The following is a 21879-nucleotide window of genomic DNA, read 5'->3' as shown; positions in this document are numbered from 1 at the left end:
CATTGTCCTGCTGGAAGACCCAAGATCTCGGACGCAAACCCAGCTTTCTGACACTGGGCTCTACAGTGCAGCCCAAAATCCTTTGGTAATCCTCAGATTTCATGATGCCTTGCACACATTCAAGGCACCCAGTGCCAGAGGCAGCAAAACAACCCCAAAACATCATTGAACCTCCACCATATTTCACTGTAGGTACTGTGTTCTTTTCTTTGTAGGCCTCATTTCATTTTCGGTAAACAGTAGAATGATGTGCTTTACCAAAAAGCTCTATCTTGGTCTCATCTGTCCACAAGATGTTTTCCCAGAAGGATTTTGGCTTACTCAAGTACATTTTGGCAAACTGTAATCTTGCTTTTTTATGTCTCTGTGTCAGCAGTGGGGTCCTCCTGGGTCTCCTGCCATAGCGTTTCATTTCATTTAAATGTTGACGGATAGTTTGCGCTGACACTGATGCTCCCTGAGCCTGCAGGACAGCTTGCATTCCTTTGGAACTTGTTTGGGGCTGCTTATCCACCATCTGGACTATCCTGCGTTGCAACCGTAATTTTTCTCTTCCGTCCACGACCAGGGAGATTCGCTACAGTGCCATGGGTTGCAAACTTCTTGATAATGTTCCGCACTGTGGACAAAGGCAAATCTAGATCTCTGGAGATGGACCTGTAACCTTGAGATTGTTGATATTTGTCCACAATTTTGGTTCTCAAGTCCTCAGACAGTTCTCTTCTCCTCTTTCTGTTGTCCATGCTTAGTGTGGCACACACAGACACACAATGCAAAGACTAAGTGAACTTCTCTCCTTTTTATCTGCTTTCAGGTGTGATTTTTATATTGCCCACACCTGTTACTTGCCCCAGGTGAGTTTAAAGGAGCATCACATGCTTGAAACAATCTTGTTTATCCACAATTTTGAAAGGGTACCAATAATTTTGTCCGGCCCATTTTTGGAGTTTTGTTTGACATTATGTCCAATTTGCTTTTTTTCCTCCCTTTTTTTGTTTTGTTCCAATACACACAAAGGGAATAAACCTGTGTATAGCAAAACATGTGTTCCTGCAATACTTTTCTGTGAGAAATACTTGATTTTCTTGAAAAATTTCTGGGGTGCCAACAATTTCGGCCATGACTGTATATTATGGAGGAAATCTCCACCTACCCATACAACTCTATTGCTGCTATTATACTGAGCCCAGGACCATAAAGGTTGAAAACATGCAGAAGAGCCCTTCTTCCTGCAATGGACGGACAATGGTGAAAATGATGTTGAATGATGATATGGCCACCCATCTCACCAATATGATCCTGAGATCTTAATAGAAATTAAAATACAATGTAAATTTACCTACTCCCAGCTAACTAAACCAAAGTGGCTCTGAAACGTCACTTTCCACTAGTGTGCACCGGATGATTCTCCTGGGGCCCAGGCCTGTGAAAAGTGCCAGGTCTTCAGAGCTTTCCCAAAGGGGAGCAGAGATGGGGCCCATCCGTCCTTGGGCAAGACAGTTTTCCAGAGGGCAGGCACAGCAGAAAGGGCCACCTTCCTGAGTCCCACCTCACAGATGCATCAAGAGCAGGCCTCTCCTGTCCAATTTAATGGAACAGGTGGAAACTAGTGATCTAGTAATAACTAAAAAGATCTTGATTTTTAGAACACCCTTGTTGTCCAGATTAACCCTAATGTGCTCCTCAAAAGCACTGGTAAGTAGGCAGAGACACTTTAGAACAATAACAAACTGAGAAGTAAAAAGTGTGGTTCAATTTAGTATTTATTTAAATGTAATAAATACTTTCTTCCATGGAATTCAAGATAGCACGTTTGATGCCATTCATCAAGAAAAATTATATGCATTAATGAGTAACTTTTTTTTCACAAAAGGTTTTATTTCCTCTCTGATTATATAATGGGAATCCCCTTCAGAAATCTGACTCCGCCCCTGCCGGTAACTGCCAACCAGGAGAACAAGAATGTGCCAAGGAAAGCTCAGGAACAGCCAGCACACAGAAGATTATACAGCACATATACATCCTGCCGACTAGGGTTGCTGGACATGTCTGACTACGTCGGACTCTCGGGATCACCTGAGGATCTTCACAGTATCAAAGACCCAGTAGCTCTCAAATACGTACCTGGACCAGACTCTTGTCCGTAACTGAGGCCTGAGGTGTGCTTTGTCCTTACCCGCAGACTCTGCGCTCTCTGCTGGCGGGCCATGTCGCAGGTTTGGTTGGGGTGCCATATCTGCTTGCAATGATAGCAAAACTCAGTCTGGCAGCCTTCTCTCTCACAAGTCAGTTTAGGGCAGCTGGCACATCCATAGGCAATAACAGCGTAACTAGGAAGCAAGAAGAGGGCAGCTCAATTAACTAGCCAAAGGCTCATGGAAAGAGCAGAATCTCGTGGAGAAGTTATACCACAATATAGGACAAAATATGTACCATACAACCCATTTCTCAATTCAACGGTAAGATAGTCTAGCCTGGTTCACCCCATGTTCTATTTAAGCAAAAGTGACGTACATTTCATTTCCTTAATGCTTTGTTTATTTATTTATTAAAATTTTATGCTGTCCCTCTCCCCTATAAAGTGACTCTGGGCAGTTTACAAGTTATAAAATAAGTAGGAAAATAATTAAAATATTAAAACTACACAGATTAAGATTTTAAAAACTGTGCTGAAGCCAGATTTAAGAGAGGGACGGGACAGAGATGAGGTCTTCTTACCCTATCAAACCCCTCCAGTGGTGAGGGCTCCACTCAGGGCCCCAGGGCAACTGGCAAAGCCCAGTTTTAATACCCTCCTGGAAGGCCAAAAGGTTGGCAGCATTTCTCATCTTGGGTGGCAGAGCGATACCCAGGGATAGGGCCACAGCAGAAATGGCTTCTCTCCTTGAACCTGCCTGCTAGAACTCCTTAACTGCAGACAGACTTCTTCCACTGGTGCAAGTGGGGTGGGCTAGTCCCATTGGGGAAAGACAGCTCCTCTGATACTCAGAATTTCACGCCTCACTTATAATATTGGAATCATATCTCAGAGACCCTAATGTAGGGCTGTCAAACTGCCAGCCTGCGGGCCAGAGGCATCATAGCAAAACCGTGCAATGGCAAAAAAAAGTCATGATACGTCATGTGACGTTGCGAATTTGACACCCCTGCCCCAATGGCTTTGCACATGAAACTGTCTGCTGTTATCGTTAGTTTCCCACACCTTTGCTGGTTTTGACTTGGATTTTGAAGATATTATTTAACTTAATGGAAGGTGACCCAGAATCTAAGGTACTCTCCCACAACAAAGAAAGGTCATTTCTGAATTCAACATAGAAATTGGATCATCTGTGTGTAATTAAACATGAGGAAAATGAACAACTTAGTCTGTAGCAGGACAGCAATCCCCAAACACCTAAGAATGTGCAGTGAGCACAATGAATACAATTTTGCTAACCTTCCCACTTTATAGGAAAAAAGCCCTGGTTCCTGAGTCTTACTGCCCTGGTTCCTGAGTCTTACTGCAAGTTCAAATGTAAAACTTTACCAGAAGTATGCAAATCTTTTGAAAGAGGTGCTTTGGGACCTGCAGGAGAACAGGAGGAATCGCTTCCCTGTGAAGTCCTGAGGGGCTGCAGTTGCCAGGCACCCACTAGGAGAGCTAGGGAAGGAAATAACTGAGAACAGGCTTAAAAGCAGTTCTATCTACATGCCTAGAACTAAAAGTGGCTCCTTTAATAATGTGAAAAAAGATGTTTCACGGATGCTTGTACATGCTCTAAGATACCTCTTTCAAGGGGGCCTATATAGCTTGATTTTAATTTAGGTAAGGAACCCTATTTCAGATCTTAAATAAACTGCTAAGCTTGTAAACCGCCCTGAGTCTTTGGAGAAGGGCGGGATATAAATGGAATTAAAATAAATAAAATAAAAATAAATAAAAGTCTCTAGGTGACATCACTGCTCATCTGTGGCTGATTTTGCCAGCTGGTCATTTGTAAGTTTCCCATAGCATCTTTTCAGCAAATTAAAAAGTAATCCAATACAGAACTGATGAATACTTAAGTCCCATTTTTTTCTATCAGCTTGTTAAAACTCAAGAACTATAAAAAGAATAACATTAGTAAGTAAGGCATTTGACAAGGTAGACCACAACCTACTCCTGGATAAACTAAGAAAAGGTGGGACAGACAACATCCCCACCAGATGGATCTGTAGCTGGCTGACAAACCGTACTCAACAAGCTGTCCTTAATGGCACTACATCCACATGGAGAGAAGCAAGCAGGGGGGTGCCACAAGGTTCTGTCTTAGGCCCAGCACTCTTCAATATCTTCATCAATGACTTAGATGAGGGAATAGAAGGGGAACTCATCAAATTTGCAGATGACACCAAACTGACAGGAGTAGCCAATACCCCAGAAGACAAGCTCAGGATCCAGAAAGATCTTGACAAACTTGAACAATGGGCCCTGTCCAACAAAATGAATTTTAATGTGGAGAAAAGCAAAGAACGGCTACAGGATTTGGATCTGGCTAGTCTAAGGAAAAGAAGAAACAGGGGGGACATGATAGCAGTGTTCCAGTATCTGAGGGGCTGTCACGAGACAGAGGGGGCCAGGTTGTTCACCAAAGCACCAGAGGGAAGGACGAGAAACAACGGTTGGAAACTGACCAAAGAGAGAAGCAACCTGGAACTAAGGAGAAAATTCCTGACAGTGAGGACAATCAACCAGTGGAACAGCTTGCCCCCAGAAATCGTGGGCGCTCCATCACTGGAGGTTTTTCTGTACATCCACCTGACTGAGATGATATAGGTTCTCCTGCTCGAGCAGGGGGCTGGACTAGAAGACCTCCAAGGTCCCTTCCAGCTCTGCTCTGCTCTATTCTATTCTATTCTAAAAAAATTATCCCTTACAATTTCCTAAATTGAGAAAAAGCTCTGATAAAATCTTATTTGATATGTTACCTTTCTGTATTATGTTCACCTACACCAATAAATAAAATAAAAAGATCAGTTTGATAATATATATTTAAATACAAAATATGTAATTATTTTAAATACAAAAAGCCAACAGTATATCAAAATGTTCCCTGAGCAATAAAACAATACTGGTAGCAACATGAATGAAGCTATAGAATTGCACAAGAAAAATAAATGCCAAGGCCTGCTTGGTGTGTGTGTGTGTGTGTGTGTGTGTGTGTGTGTGTACACACACACACATAACCATATTCCCTGGAGAAAGTAAGGAAGACAAGAAAGGCCACTACAGAGATGGCTTTTCCCTCGATAGTCAATCTGATTTTGAAATTTAGACAATATGAAATTAAGAAGCGGGTTTGGCTTATCATTAGGTCGAATACTAGGAACCTCGGCTTGAGGTCGGCAATGGTGAATACAATGCCCATCTGCAATAAGAGTCCAGTGACCAACCACTGCATTTAAGATGTTGGGTATGGACATCTGGCCCGTAGCGGTTGCTCAGAGGTTGGGGTACCGATGTCAAGGGGCGGGGCAATGTCAGAGTGGGGAGGCTAAGGTGATCTCAGCCCCAGCCCACTGAACTGCATACATGAGGCCTTGGGTTTATTTGAGAGCAGCTGTTTAGACAGCTGACTGTGGAGGGCCTGACTTCTGCCCAAACACCTCCCAGTCTGAATGAAATTGCCTGCCCCCCCCCGCACACCACCACCACCACCACCTCCAACCTTCCCCGGGCAAACTGTTCCATTCCCAGGGCCCCAGATGCCTTATGCCTTTTCATGGATTCTAGTGGGTGCTCGGCAGTTTTTCTGATGACCTGGTTGGCACTTTCACTAACTGTTGAAAAGAAGCCCACCAAACCCTCCACTAAAGCCCCGTTGTCCACATTGATGAACCAGGAGGTAAGGCAACAGAAGCAGTTGGAGCACCAGCAGCTGTGAGCTTGCATTCACAGGTACACAGTGTAAGGGAGGCAACGCATGGCTGTGGGCTGGCTGCCTTGCTTTGAATGGCAAGTTCCCTTCTGAGTAGGGAAATGTCAGGAGAGCAACTTACGATCATTTTTAGGGTATTTTGTTGATAAAGTTGCTCAGATTTGTTAAGCTACTTTTGGCATGAGCTGGATAGACTGGAGTGAAGCTAAAGGGACACTTGTACAGATAATCCACAACTTACAACTGTCCATTTAGTGATTGTTTGAAGTTACAGCAGCACTGAAAAGTAACTTGTGACCATTTTCCACATTTATGACCATTTATTTATTTATTTATTTATTTATTTTAATTCCATTTATATCCCGCCCTTCTCCGAAGACTCAGGGCGGCTTACAAGCTTAGTAGTAGCCTTCATTCTATGTATATACCTGCTTATTAGGGCTTTCGGGGGGCCCCAAGCGGTATTATTACAAAGTCAGCTTAATTGCCCCCAACAATCTGGGTCCTCATTTCAGCATAATGTGATCAAAATTCAGACACTTGGCAACTGGGGCAAAATTAACAACCATCTCACTCAACCACAGAAATTTTGGGCTCAATTATGGTTGTGAGTCAAGGGCTATCCGTACGTCCTTGACATTTGGGGGTTAAACCCATGCCCCTCCTTCTTCTTCCAGAGGCTGGGCGATGGCTGTATCTAGGAGGTAATCTATGCAAGAATGAATATTTTGTGAAGCTTTGAAAAGGCCTCTGGTATGAGTCCCCCTGTTCTTTCGTGGCCTCTCATAGTTCCCTCCCCAGTGACTTTCAGCCCTTGCACAGGTCATCTAGTGGCTCAGGGCAAGGTATCACAAGGGACGCCCAACAGTACATCACCATTATGTCCTGTGCTCTATGCTGTCCCTGAGAAACTAAGCCATGACTTGGGTGTCTTCCTGGATTCACAGCTTCTGTGGAGGGGAAGGTGGAAGCCCAGCTTTAGTTAGTACACCAGAGGAAGACTTACCTGGACCAAGAGGACCTTGCAACAGTAATTCACCTTTTCATCCCCAGACCACTGCAAGGCACCCAACATCAGGCTGCCTTTAAAGACCCTGCAGTTGATAGAGCAGTGCTTCATAGGTTTGTTTGGTCTAACGATTAAGGCTAGAAAGCAGTTTTTCCTAGGCGTTTAACGGCCCACAGGCCACATCTGCCCCGTAGCGGTTGCACCAGGGGGTGGGGTACCACTGTCAAGGGGCAGGGCAATGTCAGAGTGGGAGCGGGGCGTAGCACACCTCTTTCCATAGCTCTTTGCAGCACTCATAGCTTTTGTATCAATTGTGAGGTTAGTGTCCATGTTTCACCGGCATATGTTAGAGCAGGTAGCACACACTGATCGAAAACTTTTCTCTTCAGGCACAGGAGGTTGGTCTTGAAAATTGTGCTTAACTAGCCAAATGCCTGCCAACCACATTTAACACACCGTTCAATTTCCTTTACTGTATCACCTTCCGTTGAGAACTGTTGGCCAAGGTATATGAGGCAGTTTACTACGTCTAATTCTTCTCCAAATATATTTTTTTTTCTTTCTTTGGCAAATTTATTAAACACGACCTGGCTCTTTTTCAGGTTTATTTTTAAGCCAAATGGTTCTCCTGCTTTGTATAGCTCTTGTATGTGTCTTCGTAGGTTTTCTTGTGAGAAGAGAACAACATCAGCTGCAAATCTTAAGTGATCACCTGCAATAGGCGCCATTGATTTTTATTCCATCTTTTTTTTAAAATCCCATTTATATCCCACCCTTCTCCGAAGACTCAGGGTGGCTTACAATCTAAGCACAAATCAATGTGCTTAGCAATAGCCTTCATTCTATGTATATGCCTGCTTATTAGGGCTTTCGGGGCTCCCCAAGCGGCATTATTACAAAGTCAGCTTATTGCCCCCAACAATCTGGGTCCTCATTTTGCCTACCTCGGAAGGATGGAAGGCTGAGTCAACCTTGAGCCTGGTGGGATGCGAACCTGCACTAATTGCAGGCAGCTGGTGTTACTTAAGGAGGCATTAGCCCACTGCTCCACCAAGGCTCAGTCTAGTTTGCAAAATAGTTCTTCAAGGCAGGCTGAGAAAAGGATAGGACATGGGTAATATTGTATCGCTTGGTTGTACACCTCATTCTATGTTGATTTCCACTTTAAGATCATTAAGGCAAATTGTCGCCATTGTATATTATATATAAAATATACAAATAGTTAATGTATATAAATAATAAACTTCCTTTTAAACATATATTTTATTTAAAATATTTAAATATTTTATTATGTGGGACCGCATTACTAGCTGCTCAGGACTGCATGTAGCCCAAGGGCCAAGGATTGGACATACCTGGTCTAGTAGTTAAGGCACTAGGCTAGAAAGTGGGAGACTGTGAGTTCTAGTCCTGCTTTAGCCATGAAAGCCAGCTGGGTGAACTTGAGCCAGTCACTCTCTCTCTCAACCCAACTCATCCCAGAAGGTTGATATTATGCAGAAAATAGGAAGAAGAAGGTTCACCACCTTGAGTTATTTTGTAAAATTAATAAAGGCAGGATACAAGTAAACAAATAGGTTAATTGGCATTAGACACCAGAAGGATGCTGGGTTATACCTGAGCCCTGGTGGCACAGTGACTAGAATGCAGTATTGTGGGCTAATTCTGTTGACTGCCGATTGCCAGCAGCTTGGCAGTTCAAATCTCACTGGCTCAAGGTTGACTCAGCCTTCCATCCTTCCCAGTTCAGTAAAATGAGGACTCAGATTGTTGGGGGCAATAGGGCTGGCTCTGTAAACTGCTTAGGGAGGGCTGTAAAGCACTATGGAGCAGTATAGAAGCCTAGGTGCCCATGCTGGTTACCAATACATTTCATTCCATTTAAAATAGTGCTGGTTTTAACCTATTAAAGTTTTATATGACTTGACATCAAGGTATATTCAGGAGTACCTACAATAATTCAACTAGAATCAATAAGAGCATCTTTCACAAAATTATATGTAGTTCCCCATTACCAAAAAAATTGAGGCTAGATTATTTTCAGTAATTGCTTCTATAATATGGAACAATAATGGCCTTCTCTAAGACAGTGTTTTTCAACCACTGTTCCGCGGCACACTAGTGTGCCGCGAGATGTTGCCTGGTGTGCCGTGGGAAAAATTGAAAAAACACTGACCTAGGAGACAGCGGTGAGAGGAGGAGGAGGAGGAGGAGGAGGAGGAGGAGGAGGAGGAGGAGGAGGAGGAGGAACAGCCGCGGGCGGAGCGGCGCTGCAAGACTCTCTGGCGGGGAGCGCTGGGCACCGGAGCCTTGGCTAAGCTGACGGCCCTACTTCGCTGGAAGCAAAAGCCCGGGAAAAGAAGTGGGCTCGACCTCTCTAGGCACCAGGGCTCCACGGCAGCGTAGCTCCGCCCCCTTCTCTGGCTTCGGAGGGTCTCTTGCTGAAGAGAGAGAAGCTGGGGAGAGGCGACCGGCTCGCTTATCGGAAGAGGACGGACGGGCGGCCAGCCTGGCTCGCCTGAGCTGTCGCGTGGTTGGTTGCCTGCAACGTTCGAAAAAGCTCTTCTTCCCCAGCACGCGCCGATTACTCCTTACTCCCCGTGCGGCTGAGGATGCGAGGCTCCCGCCTGGTCGGCTGCTTGGCTCCGCTTTCTTTGCTCGCCGCGACCCCTCGCCCCAGCCCGAAATAGAGGGATCTGACCGCTTCGCTCTTGGTGACTTCGCTTGCGTCTGAAAAATTACATGGCTGATTTTTTTTTAACCTGTCCTTTTGATACGTTGCATAATAAAATGTCCTTTGGACCAAAGCAATTAAAAACCTTTGGGGTTTCCCCCCCCCCTGGAGTGAAGTGCTTTTGATGGTAAAGGTGAGAAAGAAAGAAAAAAGGAAGGGAAAAAAGGAGAAAGGGGGAAGGGGAAAAGGGAGGGAGAAAGAAAAAAAAGGAGAATAGAAAAGAGAGAGAGAGAGAGAGGAAGGAAGGAAGGAAGGAAAAAAAGCAGGAAGAAAAATTAAAAAGAAATGCAAGTAGCTTCCAGTTTCCACAACAAGTAGAAAGCAAGAAATTGAGAGAGGGAGGGAAAGAAAGTGGGAGAGAGAAAGGAAGGAAGATAAAGAAAGAAAAGAGAGGGAGGGAAGAGAGGGAAGGTAGGAAGGAAGAAAGAAAAGAAGAGAAAAAAGAAAATACAGAAAGATAAATTAAAAAGAAATGCAAGCTTTCCTTTTCCTTCACAGCAAAAACAAACAAAAGCCCCAAAATAAAATAAAATAAAATAAAGAGGCTAATAATAATAATAATAATAATAATAATAAGAAGAAGAAGAAGAAGAAGAAGAAGAAGAAGAAGAAGAAGAAGAAGAAGAAGAAGAAGAAGAAGAAGAAGAAGTAGTAGTAGTAGTAGTAGTAGTTGGAAGGGACCTTGGAGGTCATCTAGTCCAACCCCTTGAGAACACAGGCCATCCTCGACTTACGACCGTTCGTGTAGTGACCGTGGGGAGGTCCAACGGTGCGGAAAACGGTGGAGTGCCTCGTGATTTTTTTCATGAAACAAGTGTGCCTTTGCCCAAAAAAGGTTGAAAAACACTGCTCTAAGAAACTAGATTAGCTCTATTGTCTATTTAGAAGCAAATTAAGCAGAGCCCTTCTCAGCTTTTAAAATTTAATTTATTGAAGGAATGCCATATAACTTTGTCTTTAATTCAACCGCATCATATTACTCCATTCATCGAAACACACATACAGGTTTCCTGAAATTTATTTATTTATTTTATTTATTTATTAATGGGACTTATATCCCGCCCTATCTCCCGAAGGTCTCAGGGCGGCTAACAATAATAACATATAATAAATACAGAAATTAAGATAAAATTAAAATTAAAGGCCTCTGTACAATAAATTAAAATTAAAAATTAAAATAAATTAAAATTAGAGTTAAAAATTGTAAACATAATTAAAATCCCTGTCAGTCCAGGTCAGCCAGGTGGAAAAGGAGTGTTTTGAGGCCGTGGCGAAAGGATTGGAGATCTTGGGCCATCCGAAGCTCATGGGGGAGCTGACTCCACAGGGCTGGCGCTCCCACAGAGAAGGCCCTCCCCCTGGACATTGTCTAGCCGACGGCACCCTGAGGAGGCCCTCTCTGTGTGAGCGTACTGGGCGATGGGAATTCGTTCCCGGCAGCAGATGGTCCTGCAAGTATCCCGGGCCTAAGCCATGTAGGGCTTTAAAGGTAAGTACCAGCACCTTAAATCCCACCCGGAGGGCAACCGGTAGCCAATGCAGCTCACGCAGGAGGGGTGTAATATGGGAGTATCGGGGTGCTCCCATCACTACCCGTGCAGCCGCACTCTGCACCAGTTGAAGCCTCCTGGTGGTCTTCAAGGGCAGCCCCATGTAGAGAGCATTGCAGTAGTCTATACGGGAGGTAATGAGTGCGTGGGTGACTGTACATAGGGCATCTCGGTCCAGAAAGGGGCGCAACTGGCGTACCAGGCGAATCTGGGCAAATGCCCCCCTAGCCACAACTCCAATATGATCTTCAAAACTGAGTCGTGAATCTAGGAGGAAATATCAATTTAGCACATTTTTGTGCTAAAGTATGTATATTATGGCTTGACTTCATTATTTACATTTCTTAAAATATTTATATGTTGGATGCATTTGTGCACGTATTGCATTTCGAAGTGAGGAATCTATAAAAGCTGATATATTGATAAAGTGGTTAGTTTTAGAAGCTGCTATGAGAATACAGTACTGTGGAGTTTATTCCCAATAAGATGCACTATGGAATTATAAAAACTAGTGAAACCAAATGAGACAGAAAAAGTATCTTAGGGAAAGGAAACACAGCCATTTGAAGAAGCAAGGAATGTATCCTAATTAAACATTGCTACTTCTTCAATGTATCTTTCAATAGCGAACACTTGTATTCTGACAGCAGTAGCAACATGAATTCTACCTACACAGTGGAAAGAAAAAATACTGTATCCATCCTGACTACAACAGAGAAAACGTGAAATGCCTGGAAAACCTACCGACACTTCTGAACTTTGCTCTTGGAGGAGACTCCTCAGAATACCATGGACAGCCAAGAAAACAAGCAGACGGATCTTCAAACAAATAAGCCAGAGTTCTCACTCAAGACACAAATGGCCAAGCTGATCTTACTTTGGACACACTTGCAAAGACCCAGCTCACTGATGAAGGCTCTAATGCTGGGAAAGTGGAAGGGAAGAGAACCAGCAACAAGGGGAATTATTACTCAATGTAGCAATAGTGCACCACTGGAAGACCTGAAGGACCAAATCTACTTATGTGTTTGTTAAGAACTAAAACTGACTTGATTGCAGGTAAACCTTCCGTCTTCTAGCGCAGGGGTGCCCAACCCCACCAGTCCGTGGTCTGTTTGGAACGGGGTCATGCAAGTGGAGGGTGAGTGGGGGAAGCTTCATCTGTGTGTGCGCAGGATCCAGTTCCATATGAAAGCATCCCCTCCCCCGGTCCATGGAAAAATGGTCCCTGGTGCCAGAAAGGTTGGGGAACGCTGTTCTAGAGGCATCAACCTTCAACTGACACCCTTAAATGAGCTGGGACTGCTTGTCACAGGGGGAAAAAAAGAGCTAAGACCATCCTTTGTCAGTTTAAGGTGCTCAGCTATCTAGAGCAGGGCTTTTCAAGTGGTGGTACGTGTACCACTAGAGGAACGTTGAGCACCTGGCTGGTGGTACACGGCATCGCCTTCCTCCCCCCCGCGCTCCACTCCTTCCCAGCCTACTTGCTGCCATAAAACACGCTGCTTGGCAGCAGCCTGCAAAAGCCCTACCGAGGGCGCACGAAGAGCGCAGGCGCAGAGCGAGGCCCCGCCCTCCCCAGGGATTCATTGGGAAGCAACCGGATTGACTTCTTCTTGTGCGGGATCCGTGTCGCCCTTCCCCCTCCCCCCCACACAACTTCTTACTTCAGAAGCAAGCGTGAGCATGAAGGGGACAGAGCCATCCACTCCCTCGGTAGGTAGGTGTTTGAGACCGTTCGTGTCCTGGCCCTGAGCGCCAACCTCACAACCGCCCCCTCCTTCTTTCCCCCCTTCTCTCTCTCTCTCTGTTGCGGCCTTCCATCTTCTTTTCCTCCCCCCCCCCCACCGAGCTTGGGATACCCCTCACGGCACCTCCCGGGACTTTCCCCCCTTTCCTCTTCCCCTCAGCCATGTGCACCGGGCCACAGAGCTGCCTCCGCAGGTGCCGCTCTAGCATGGAGGGGGAGGACGGTCCCCATTTGGCCCACCAGCCCCGGGAGAACCCCGCGCAAGCACCTCGCTGGCCACCAAACCCTGCCTTTCGAGCAGGAGCGGCCTTGCCCTGCTTGCCCTTGGCTGGCACCGGGAGCAGCTTCCGCCGCCCGCCCCACTTTTTGCAAGCCCCGCTATGCTGCCGCCATCTGCCGCAAGCCTCCAGCAGCAGGAGGTTCCAGGACGAGGGCCTGGCGGGGGTGGAGTTGGGGCTGCTCCAGCAGGCCGCTTCTGTGGCAGTGGGGCATGCTGGTGCCCTGGCTACGCTCCATCTGCGGGGGCCGCCCTGGGAAAGGTGGAAGTGCAGCTGTGGTCCGGAATGGTCAACCACTCCGAGCTGTGTCTGGCCGGCTTTGTGCCCCCGTCCCGCAAGAGCAGCTGGTTGTGAGTTGCTGCCATGCGCTTCCCCGAGTGCGCCTCAGCCCCGGATCTCCCCCCACCCGGGACTCCGCCCGCGTCTGCAGAAGGCGAGCGGGGCGAAGGGTGCTTTGGCGCATCTTCCATCCCTCCCGTGTGAAGGGCACCTTCCTGCCCCACGGTCCACAGCAGCATTGTTGGCGCGTGTGGATCGACTCTGAGTGAATGTGAGGTGTTTCTGTTGCTGGAATAAAGCTTATTAAATGAGCTGGCAACCTCTGAGTATCATTGATAAATCTTCCCCAACTTTCCTCCGTTGCTTCATGAAGAGTTAAGTGGGCATCAGGTTTTTTGGTAAAAATGGATAAGGAAGGAAGGAAGGAAGGAAGGAAGGAAGGAAGGAAGGAAGGAAGGAAGGAAGGAAGGAAGGAAGGAAGGAAGGAAGGAAGGAAGGAAGGCACAATGAGAGGGAGGGGGGAGAGAGAGAGAAGGAGAAAGAAAGGGAGGGAGGGAGAAAAAGAGAAATAGAGAAAGAGGGAGGGAGAGAGAAAGAGGGGGAGAAAGAAATAGAGAGAGGGAGAGAAAGGGAGAGAGGAAGAAAGGGAGGGAGAAAAAGGAGAGAGAAAAAGAAAGAGGGAGAAAGAGAGAGGGAGAGAGAGGGACAGAAAGAGATAAAGAGGGAGACAGAGAAGGAGAGAAAAAGAAAGGGAGGGAGAGAGAAATAGAGAGAGGGAGAGGGAGGGAGAGGTAGAGAAAAAGAGGGAGAGAGAAATAGAGAGAGGGAGAGAGGGAGGGAGAGAAAGAGAGGAAAAGCAGGAGAAAGAGGGAGAGGGAGAGAGAGAAGGAAAGAGAAAGAGGGAGAGAGAAAGAGAGAGGGAGGGAGGAAGAAAAAGGGAGGGAGAGAGATAAAGAGGGAGAGAGAGAGAGAGAAAGAAAGAGGGAGGGAAAGAGATAGAGAGGGAAAGAGAAATAGAGGGAGAGAGGGAGAGAGAGGGGAGAGAGAAAGAAAGAGGGAGGGAAAGAGAGAGATTAAATTAGTAACATGGTTGTTAAGTGAATCTGGTTTCCCCACTAACTTTGCTTGTCAGAAGGTTGCAAAAGGCGATCACATGACCCTGGAACAATGTGAACATCATAAATATGAATCGGTTGCCAAGCATCCAAATGTAAATCATTTGACCCTGGGGATGCTGCAACGGTCATAAGTGTGAAAAATGGTCATAAGTCACTTTTTTCAGTGTCGCTGTAATTTTGAACAGTCACTAAACAAACTGTTGTAAGTCAACGACTACCTGTGCTTTATCACTTTTTCCCATTATTTTTTTTGGGGGGGTCATCAAGTTTTTGACACCTTGCTAGGCGACTGGTGGTCCTCAGACGTTGCCATATTCCAAAAGTGGACAATGGGTGAAAAGGTGGAAAAGCCCTGAAATAGAGAAAACATGTTGTCCTGAGCCTCCCCACATATCCCAGCTGAACAATTTCTCCATATCACCCCTGAAAAGTAATCAGAAACCTAAACCCATGCAGCCCCTTGCTCGGTTCCGGACACCCACTACACAGACTTAGTAAACTCCACTGGTTATTGATATGCTTCTGAATCTAAATCAAGGTGCTGATTAAAGGTTAAAATGCTTTGAGCCTCATCTGAACAACTGCTAACACATGCGTAATGGTGCCCAGGCGAGGACACCAAGACTTCACAGGGAAGCGACACCTTCTTCATTCTTCTGGTTGTTAACATTCACGTAAGTCAGGTCATACTATGGTTTCTCAAGCAAAAGAATACAAACATTTCAAGAGTTTCTATGACTCACATCCTGTAGGAGTTCAAGCAACTGAAACCAGTCTGTAGAATCATTAAAGATAAGCACCACGTATTGACTTGCCAAGATGCATAGCGGAAAGGCAGAAATAAAGTGCGGCTTTGAATTTCTCATGTGGAAGGAAGCTTAGCACTAGTGAAGCATGAGGGCAAAAAGGAAGTTATTAAAATTAAATGGAACTAGGATCTCAAGAAACAAGCCCAATTCATGTCTAGATATGGCATCCAAGGAGTTCACAGCCTAGATAAGCCATTAGAGGAAATTTTAAAAATTATAAAAGTATTTCAGAAAAACACATTCTGTCCTAGAAAAGGCCCTCCCAATTGCATAAGCAGTACTGGCTGCCAATGACCCTACCTGGTCTTCGCCATAAAATAAAACGCCTTTCTCCTACCTGAGTCAAAAGGGAAATCTTTGAAACTGCACTAGGAATACAGGGCATTAATTGGCAATCTGTCTTTTGCATACCTTGTTCAAATTCAGAAATTCTAATTTTTTAACATACGTATCCCATTCCTTAATAAAATAACATGTTGGTTTTTTTTAAAAAAAACTGTATTGTGTAAGCTGTTGTTTGGAATCCAAACTGGCTACTGTACTGCCTTTTCACCAGTATGATTAATCTCCCAACAGATACAAACAGACATTTTGATTATCCAGCAGTACAAATACCCCAAAATCTTATCACCAGAATCCCTGTTACAGAATTAATCCCCTTCTAGTCATCTCAGACCATTAAGGTATGAAGGACAACGGCTACCTCACAAGTCTTGCATTTCAGACCCAGAGTTCAACCAGAGAATTATACAAATGGCATACTTTCTGGGTTTTAAGGAATAAATAAGGAATCCTTTAACAACTCATATCTTGCCTGTGATCAGACTACCCATATTACCATAAGATTTCAACAGCTAAACACATACGTAGCCCAAATTATACATTTCAGCTGTGCCGTTACCACATCAGTTTCAGATCCATACTGCAGACCTCAATATGATTTTTTTATAAACTCCACATTTTAGAACAGAATGCACAATTGGGACACAAAATACAGTAGTACAGAACAGTTTTGTTTCAGAATAGCTAAATAATGAATAAGAAGAACAGAGTATGAATAAGGTGAGGAGGCACAGATTATTCAGCTCTTAGTAGCACTGAAAGACAACCAGTTTGCTGGCTTAAAGCAATATAAGAGCAATTCTGTATGTTAACAGGGAACTCTTTTTCTAACCAATGTGCAATCAAAATCACATTTGCTCATATTAGAGAGAAATCAGAAGGCATAATAGAATTTCAAACTTTGCAAAGAAACACATATTCAAAGACCCCACCTAACCCATATGTACATTCCATTCTCCCATCTAATTTTCTATTCTCTCTCTCTCTCACACACACACACACACCCAGCACCTAGCATTTCAGATCTATAAAGCAAATTCACATTCACATTTTGCTATTCTGGATCCCTGCACATACTGGGAGTGGAGGTTGTTTTCTGAATGTGGGTTCCTACACAAAGTCTTAGGTTCTTTCAAGCTTTCTGAATAATCTATGCCTCACCACATTTTGCTCATTTAACTGCAATAATGCAGGTGTTATTTTGATGCCCTGAACGTAGTCCATATTTCTGGCAGGGAAACCCAACAAATACTAGGCTGTAACACAAGCTGACCACAAAGAAAAATGTATTTCCAGATTTGTATGCAGATCTAACTGTGCAGCAGAAGAGCATTGCCATGGAAACACACTCTTCTTGCATTAGGTCTGCAATTTACCTTCCTACCAAAATAGCTAAGTCTGCCAATTTATAGAAGATGCTTACAGCAAGGACAGAATGCAGAAGCCATCGGTTCACCCCATATTATATTTCTTGGGATATTTTTACACAGTAATTCAAAGAAACTTGGGGACAAAGATTTTGTATAAAATATATAAGCAGAGAAGAAAAACAGATGTATTTTCTGGAACCCAGCAAGAACACAAACTGATCTTAAGACTTCAGAGAGCAGAGATTTTGACAATGTATTGTTACCTTCAGACATATTCTTCAAATTATACACGTATATGCAGCAGGCTAACCCAGCATATATTGTTCATGAAACTGGCATGCTATTTATTATATTAGGAATGCTGCTGTACATTATTCCAAAACTATGACTTAAATATGAAAAGTAATACCTTCATGTATTTGTACTGCATAAGTACAGGTATACGTTGGACCTGGCATTCTCTCTCAGCCCCAACCATTTCCCAAGGTGGTGATTGTGGGGAAAAGAGGAGATAGGGAACTTACCTATGTACACTACCTTGAGCTGACCAAAAATAAAGGCAAGATAAACATCTGAATGAAGGTACATGTGCCATTTCTTTAGAATACATCTCTGCAACTATGAGAAGTATTTTTTTACAATAGTACAGCATGATACCTATTACCACTATTAAGTATAAATTTAGTAAAACCCCTTAAATTTGCTATAGAGGAAAGTGTGTTTCGGGATATTTCAACATCAATTTCAGGAACATCTGGGATACAGTGATTACGGAATTCCACAAAATTTAGCAGAGAAAAACATCAATACTTATTTAGATATCAAAACTTTTCCAAAAGCAATGTAAATTTTGGCCATTGAACCATAATGCTCAGAAACATTAAATTTGACAGAAACCTACAGAATCTGAGTTAATTATTTACATTTAGCAATGTAATTTATTGCATTTATTACAATAATAACTCTTCATCTTTTGTATTAATTTGCATAGTTCAAAGGAATCCCGAAGAAACCTCAGCTCAAAGAACTTCCTCAATTCTGCATCAGAGAAACTCTAAGGAGGCTGATTTAAAAGAAAACAGAAGTGAAAGCAAAAGTTTCCTTGTTGATTTCATTCTGACAATCTGCCAAGAGTAGGCCATTTCTCAATCCTCCAACCGAAGGAACCACAGTGATTCACATTCTGGCCTGTTAGCAGTTTCACAGATTTTGTTCTTGGTGGGAATAACAGAATAACAAAGCTGGAAGGGACCTCGGAGGTCTTCTAGTCCAACTCCCTGCCCAAGCAGGAGACCATGGCTACCTCTTTCATCTCTCTTGAGGACATAAGAAAATGTGGGGCAATTTTGGGAAAGACTCCGAATTCTTCTTTAGAAACGTAACTTGTGGAAGAAACTGAACCATAGCCTGACTGGCAAGAGTTTTACTTTTGTAAAGAACTGCTGACATGGTTTTACGCACTCTATATTTAATTCTTTTCTTCGTTTCTTTTTTGGTGCCTGAGAGTCACGTCTTGACCACTAGCAATAACCTACAAGTCCATGCAGTTTAGTCAGCAACATTTTCAGAGTGGGTTACCCTTGGCTTCTTCCTTGGACTGAGAGAATGGGACTGGCATAAAGTCATCTAGCCGGCTTCATGCCCAAAGGGAGAGCAGAACGCATCTCATATATCTAATGATAAAACTTTCAAACAAACAGAACCCTTTGAAAATTGTAACTATTTTAAATAGGTGGTATTAAGGAGCCTAGAGAAAATTTCTGTCCTCAGTGACAGATACTGGGGGAAAACCACTGAGAACAGATACATGACATGTCAGCGCTTGGACGCCCTGACTGTATACAGGACACACCTCAACAATAATTCTGTCAGACAAAAGAACTAGTAGCATTATAATCCCCCCCCCCTGCCCCACCCCACCCGAGCCTTCAAAGGGCGAGAAGGAAAAGCCTGCGGCAGGGGTAGGCAACCTGGGCTCTTTTATGACTGGTGGACTTCAACTCCCAGAATTCTTGAGCCAGCAGGCTCAGGAATTCTGGGAGTTGAAGTCCACGAGTCATAAAAGAGCCCAGGTTGCCTACCCGTGGCCTGGGGCGTAAGGAGCTCCGGTACTTCCGTCCTCCTACGGGACACAGAAACAGGAACTCTCTTCAGTGGTACAGAGTAGCTACCCCTCTTTTGCAGGGAGAGAAAACAGTCAGAGTAACGAAACCTCTCAGAAATCCCTGCTGTCCCGCCCCAGGGCCTGCAAAAGGCCCAGAGGAATCCGAGCGCGACCCCGCAGCTCACGAGGGACGGGCTAAGCCACGCCAGCGCCCCCCGCCCGCCCCCCCCTGCCCGGAGGGCGGCAGCCTCACCCGCAGTCCGGGGCCGGGCACCAGCGGCAGTCCGGGTCGGCGGCCAGGCAGCGCCGGAGCATGAACTCCTCATACTTGGCCACCAGCTGGGGCGAGTCGCGCAGCAGCAGGCGGATGTCGGCCGGGTTGAGCCGCTCGCTGCACTCGGGGCAGCTGATGTTGACGCGCGACTCGGTGATCTCGATGCGCAGGTACTGCCGGAGGCAGGCGCGGCACGAGCGGTGCGGGCAGGAGAGCAGGCGCGGCGCGTTCCCCGCCGGCTGCCGCACCAGGCACAGGGGGCACTCCAGCTCCGCCGCCGGGACCCCCGCCGCCGCCGCCGGCTCGCCCTCGCTCTCCGCCGGGCAGGAGGGGAGGGCGGCGGCCGCCGCGGGGCCGGGCGAGGCGGGCGGCGGCGGCGGCGGGAGGAGGCCTTCCTCGGTGGCCGCCGCCGCCGCCTCGCGCTCCTCCAGCCCCGGCTCGGGCGGCGGCGGCGGCTCCGGCTTGGCTTTGGCGCGGCGGCGGCGGCGGGCCCCCGCGCCGGAGGACGAGGCGGCCGAGGCGGCGGCCGAGAAGACGCTCTGGAAGCTCAGGAGGCGGCGGCGGCGGCGGCCTCGGCTGCCTCCGCCTCCCTTCGGGCACTGGGCCGGCGGCGCGGCGGCGCGGAGGGAGGCCGGGCGCGGAGACTCCGAGTCCTTCTCCGAGCCCATCGCGGCGGCTCTCCTGCCCGAGCGGCGCCGCCTCCCGGAGAAAAGGCGAGCCGGGGCAGGGCGGCCACGGCGCCTGCGCGGAGCGGCCTCGCGGAGCGTCAGAGGTGCCCAACGGCCGCTGCGGACTGCGCCTGCGCCAACCGCGCGACGCCGCTCCCCACGGAACAGCCGCCCTTTCCGCAAGGCGCTCTCGCTGGAGGGGGCCGCGGAAGAAGGAAAAAAAACCCCAGGGCGGTTTGCGCATGCGTGTGACGTTTGCCAGCGCGGAGAAGCGTCCCGTGTCCGTCAACGCGTCTCCATCTGGGCGGCTGGTGCAGCCGGGAAGTGAAAGGGGGCGTGGCTGAGTGAAGGAAAGAGGGCGTGTCCAGCGCTTCACTATTTATTTTGGAGTCCGAGCTGCTGGTCGAGGCGTTTGCGGGGAGCCTGGCTTGCCTGCGGGGGACGGAGGGCGCTGCGGGCCCTTAAGAGGAGAGCGGACGGCCGTTGGTCCCCGCAATGGTCTCGGCTTTCCTGCCTGGGCGGGAGGTTGGACTGGAAGACCTGCACGGTCCCTTCCAGCACTGGTGTTCTGGAATTCCTTTACTCAGAATGGCTCGTTGAACTGAATTGCGCTCGGCTGCGCTTCCCTCGTGTACGGGGATCGCCCCGGACTTTAGATTTAAAGGCTGGTTTGTGGTTGCAAGAGGCACAACGAGGCACGGGGTGCTTATGCGTAACGGCTGAAAGTCGTTAGATTGCGGTGAAAAATACAAAATTAAAATAGAGGCTCCGTCCTGATAGCTCCTCAGCAATATTCGCCTATCTTCCCCCTACAACGTTTCCCTTTTTTTTTTTTGGCTTTGTACGTGCTCAACAATCCCTGGAATTCCTCTGCTTAGTTTCCACTTTTAGGTTCTCCCCAGATAAAGCACCCCTAATATACACAACTCTCCTTCCCTTTGGACTGTACTCACCGGACACTGTGAACAACTATTTAGCTTTCAGTGTAGGATGTTGTGCAAACTCAGTTTCTTTAGAATTCAGCGTGGGTCTTCTAACCACCAGACCCAAATGGCTAAATTAGCCCTGGATAATATGGCAGCCTGCTTACACATCTGGAAGAGCAAGATAGTGAAGGTTGTGCACACACACACACACACACACACACACCCTGCCATTGAGAGAGGGAAAGAGAGAGAAAGAGATGTGTGGTTTTCACCCTTCAGACAGAAGTCTCTTTAAGAGCTCTGTTCCCTGGGCAGCCCTTGCTGACTCTACTTTTTTACAGTTTTATTGATACAGTTTTGACTGGACAGTCATGTTTGCTTTTTAAATATTGTAAGTTATACAGACTCTTTTTTTAGTGCTGGGTGGCTTTAAATTCCAGTACTTTGTATTAGGATTATGAGCCACATATTCAGACTGGTTTTGGCATTTTTATCCACCGATCAAGTCTTTCCCTAGTACCTGTGATAGGCAGATAATGTTTGATGGTGTTAAAGGTATCATTGCAGGATGTAAGCTCTTCCAAGTATAGCTGCCTTTTGCAATTGACTGATGGGAATTTTGTCAATGCAGAAGGAGTCCAAATACTGATCCAGATGTTTCACAGTTCCGTCCATTAGTGTTGCTATCTTTGCTTTCTTATAGTTTGTTGCACAGTCAGTTTAGTAATAATAATTTCCCAAACCATGTAATTGCAGAAATGACATCCAGGT

General features: G+C 46.2%; 1 protein-coding gene across 2 annotated transcripts in view; it reads right to left on the bottom strand.

Moving 5' to 3' along the window:
• RNF19B (ring finger protein 19B) overlaps nucleotides 1-20190 on the bottom strand; it is a 31616-nt gene extending 11426 nt beyond the window's left edge. For both annotated transcript variants that reach the window (XM_083369271.1, XM_083369272.1), the window contains exons 1-2: nucleotides 19494-20190; nucleotides 2125-2330 (exon numbers count right to left, since the gene is read on the bottom strand). In XM_083369271.1, the coding sequence (XP_083225397.1) occupies nucleotides 2125-2330; nucleotides 19494-20182 (895 nt within the window). In that variant the 5' untranslated portion in view covers nucleotides 20183-20190. The remainder of the gene's footprint in view (nucleotides 1-2124; nucleotides 2331-19493) is intronic.
• Between the last annotated feature and the right edge of the window lie 1689 nt (nucleotides 20191-21879).

Source organism: Vipera ursinii (genome assembly GCF_947247035.1).
Source record: "Vipera ursinii genome assembly, chromosome: 9".
Lineage (NCBI taxonomy): Eukaryota > Metazoa > Chordata > Lepidosauria > Squamata > Viperidae > Vipera > Vipera ursinii.
Note: the sequence above shows the minus strand (reverse complement) of the source record. Positions and strands in the feature narration are given on the sequence as shown.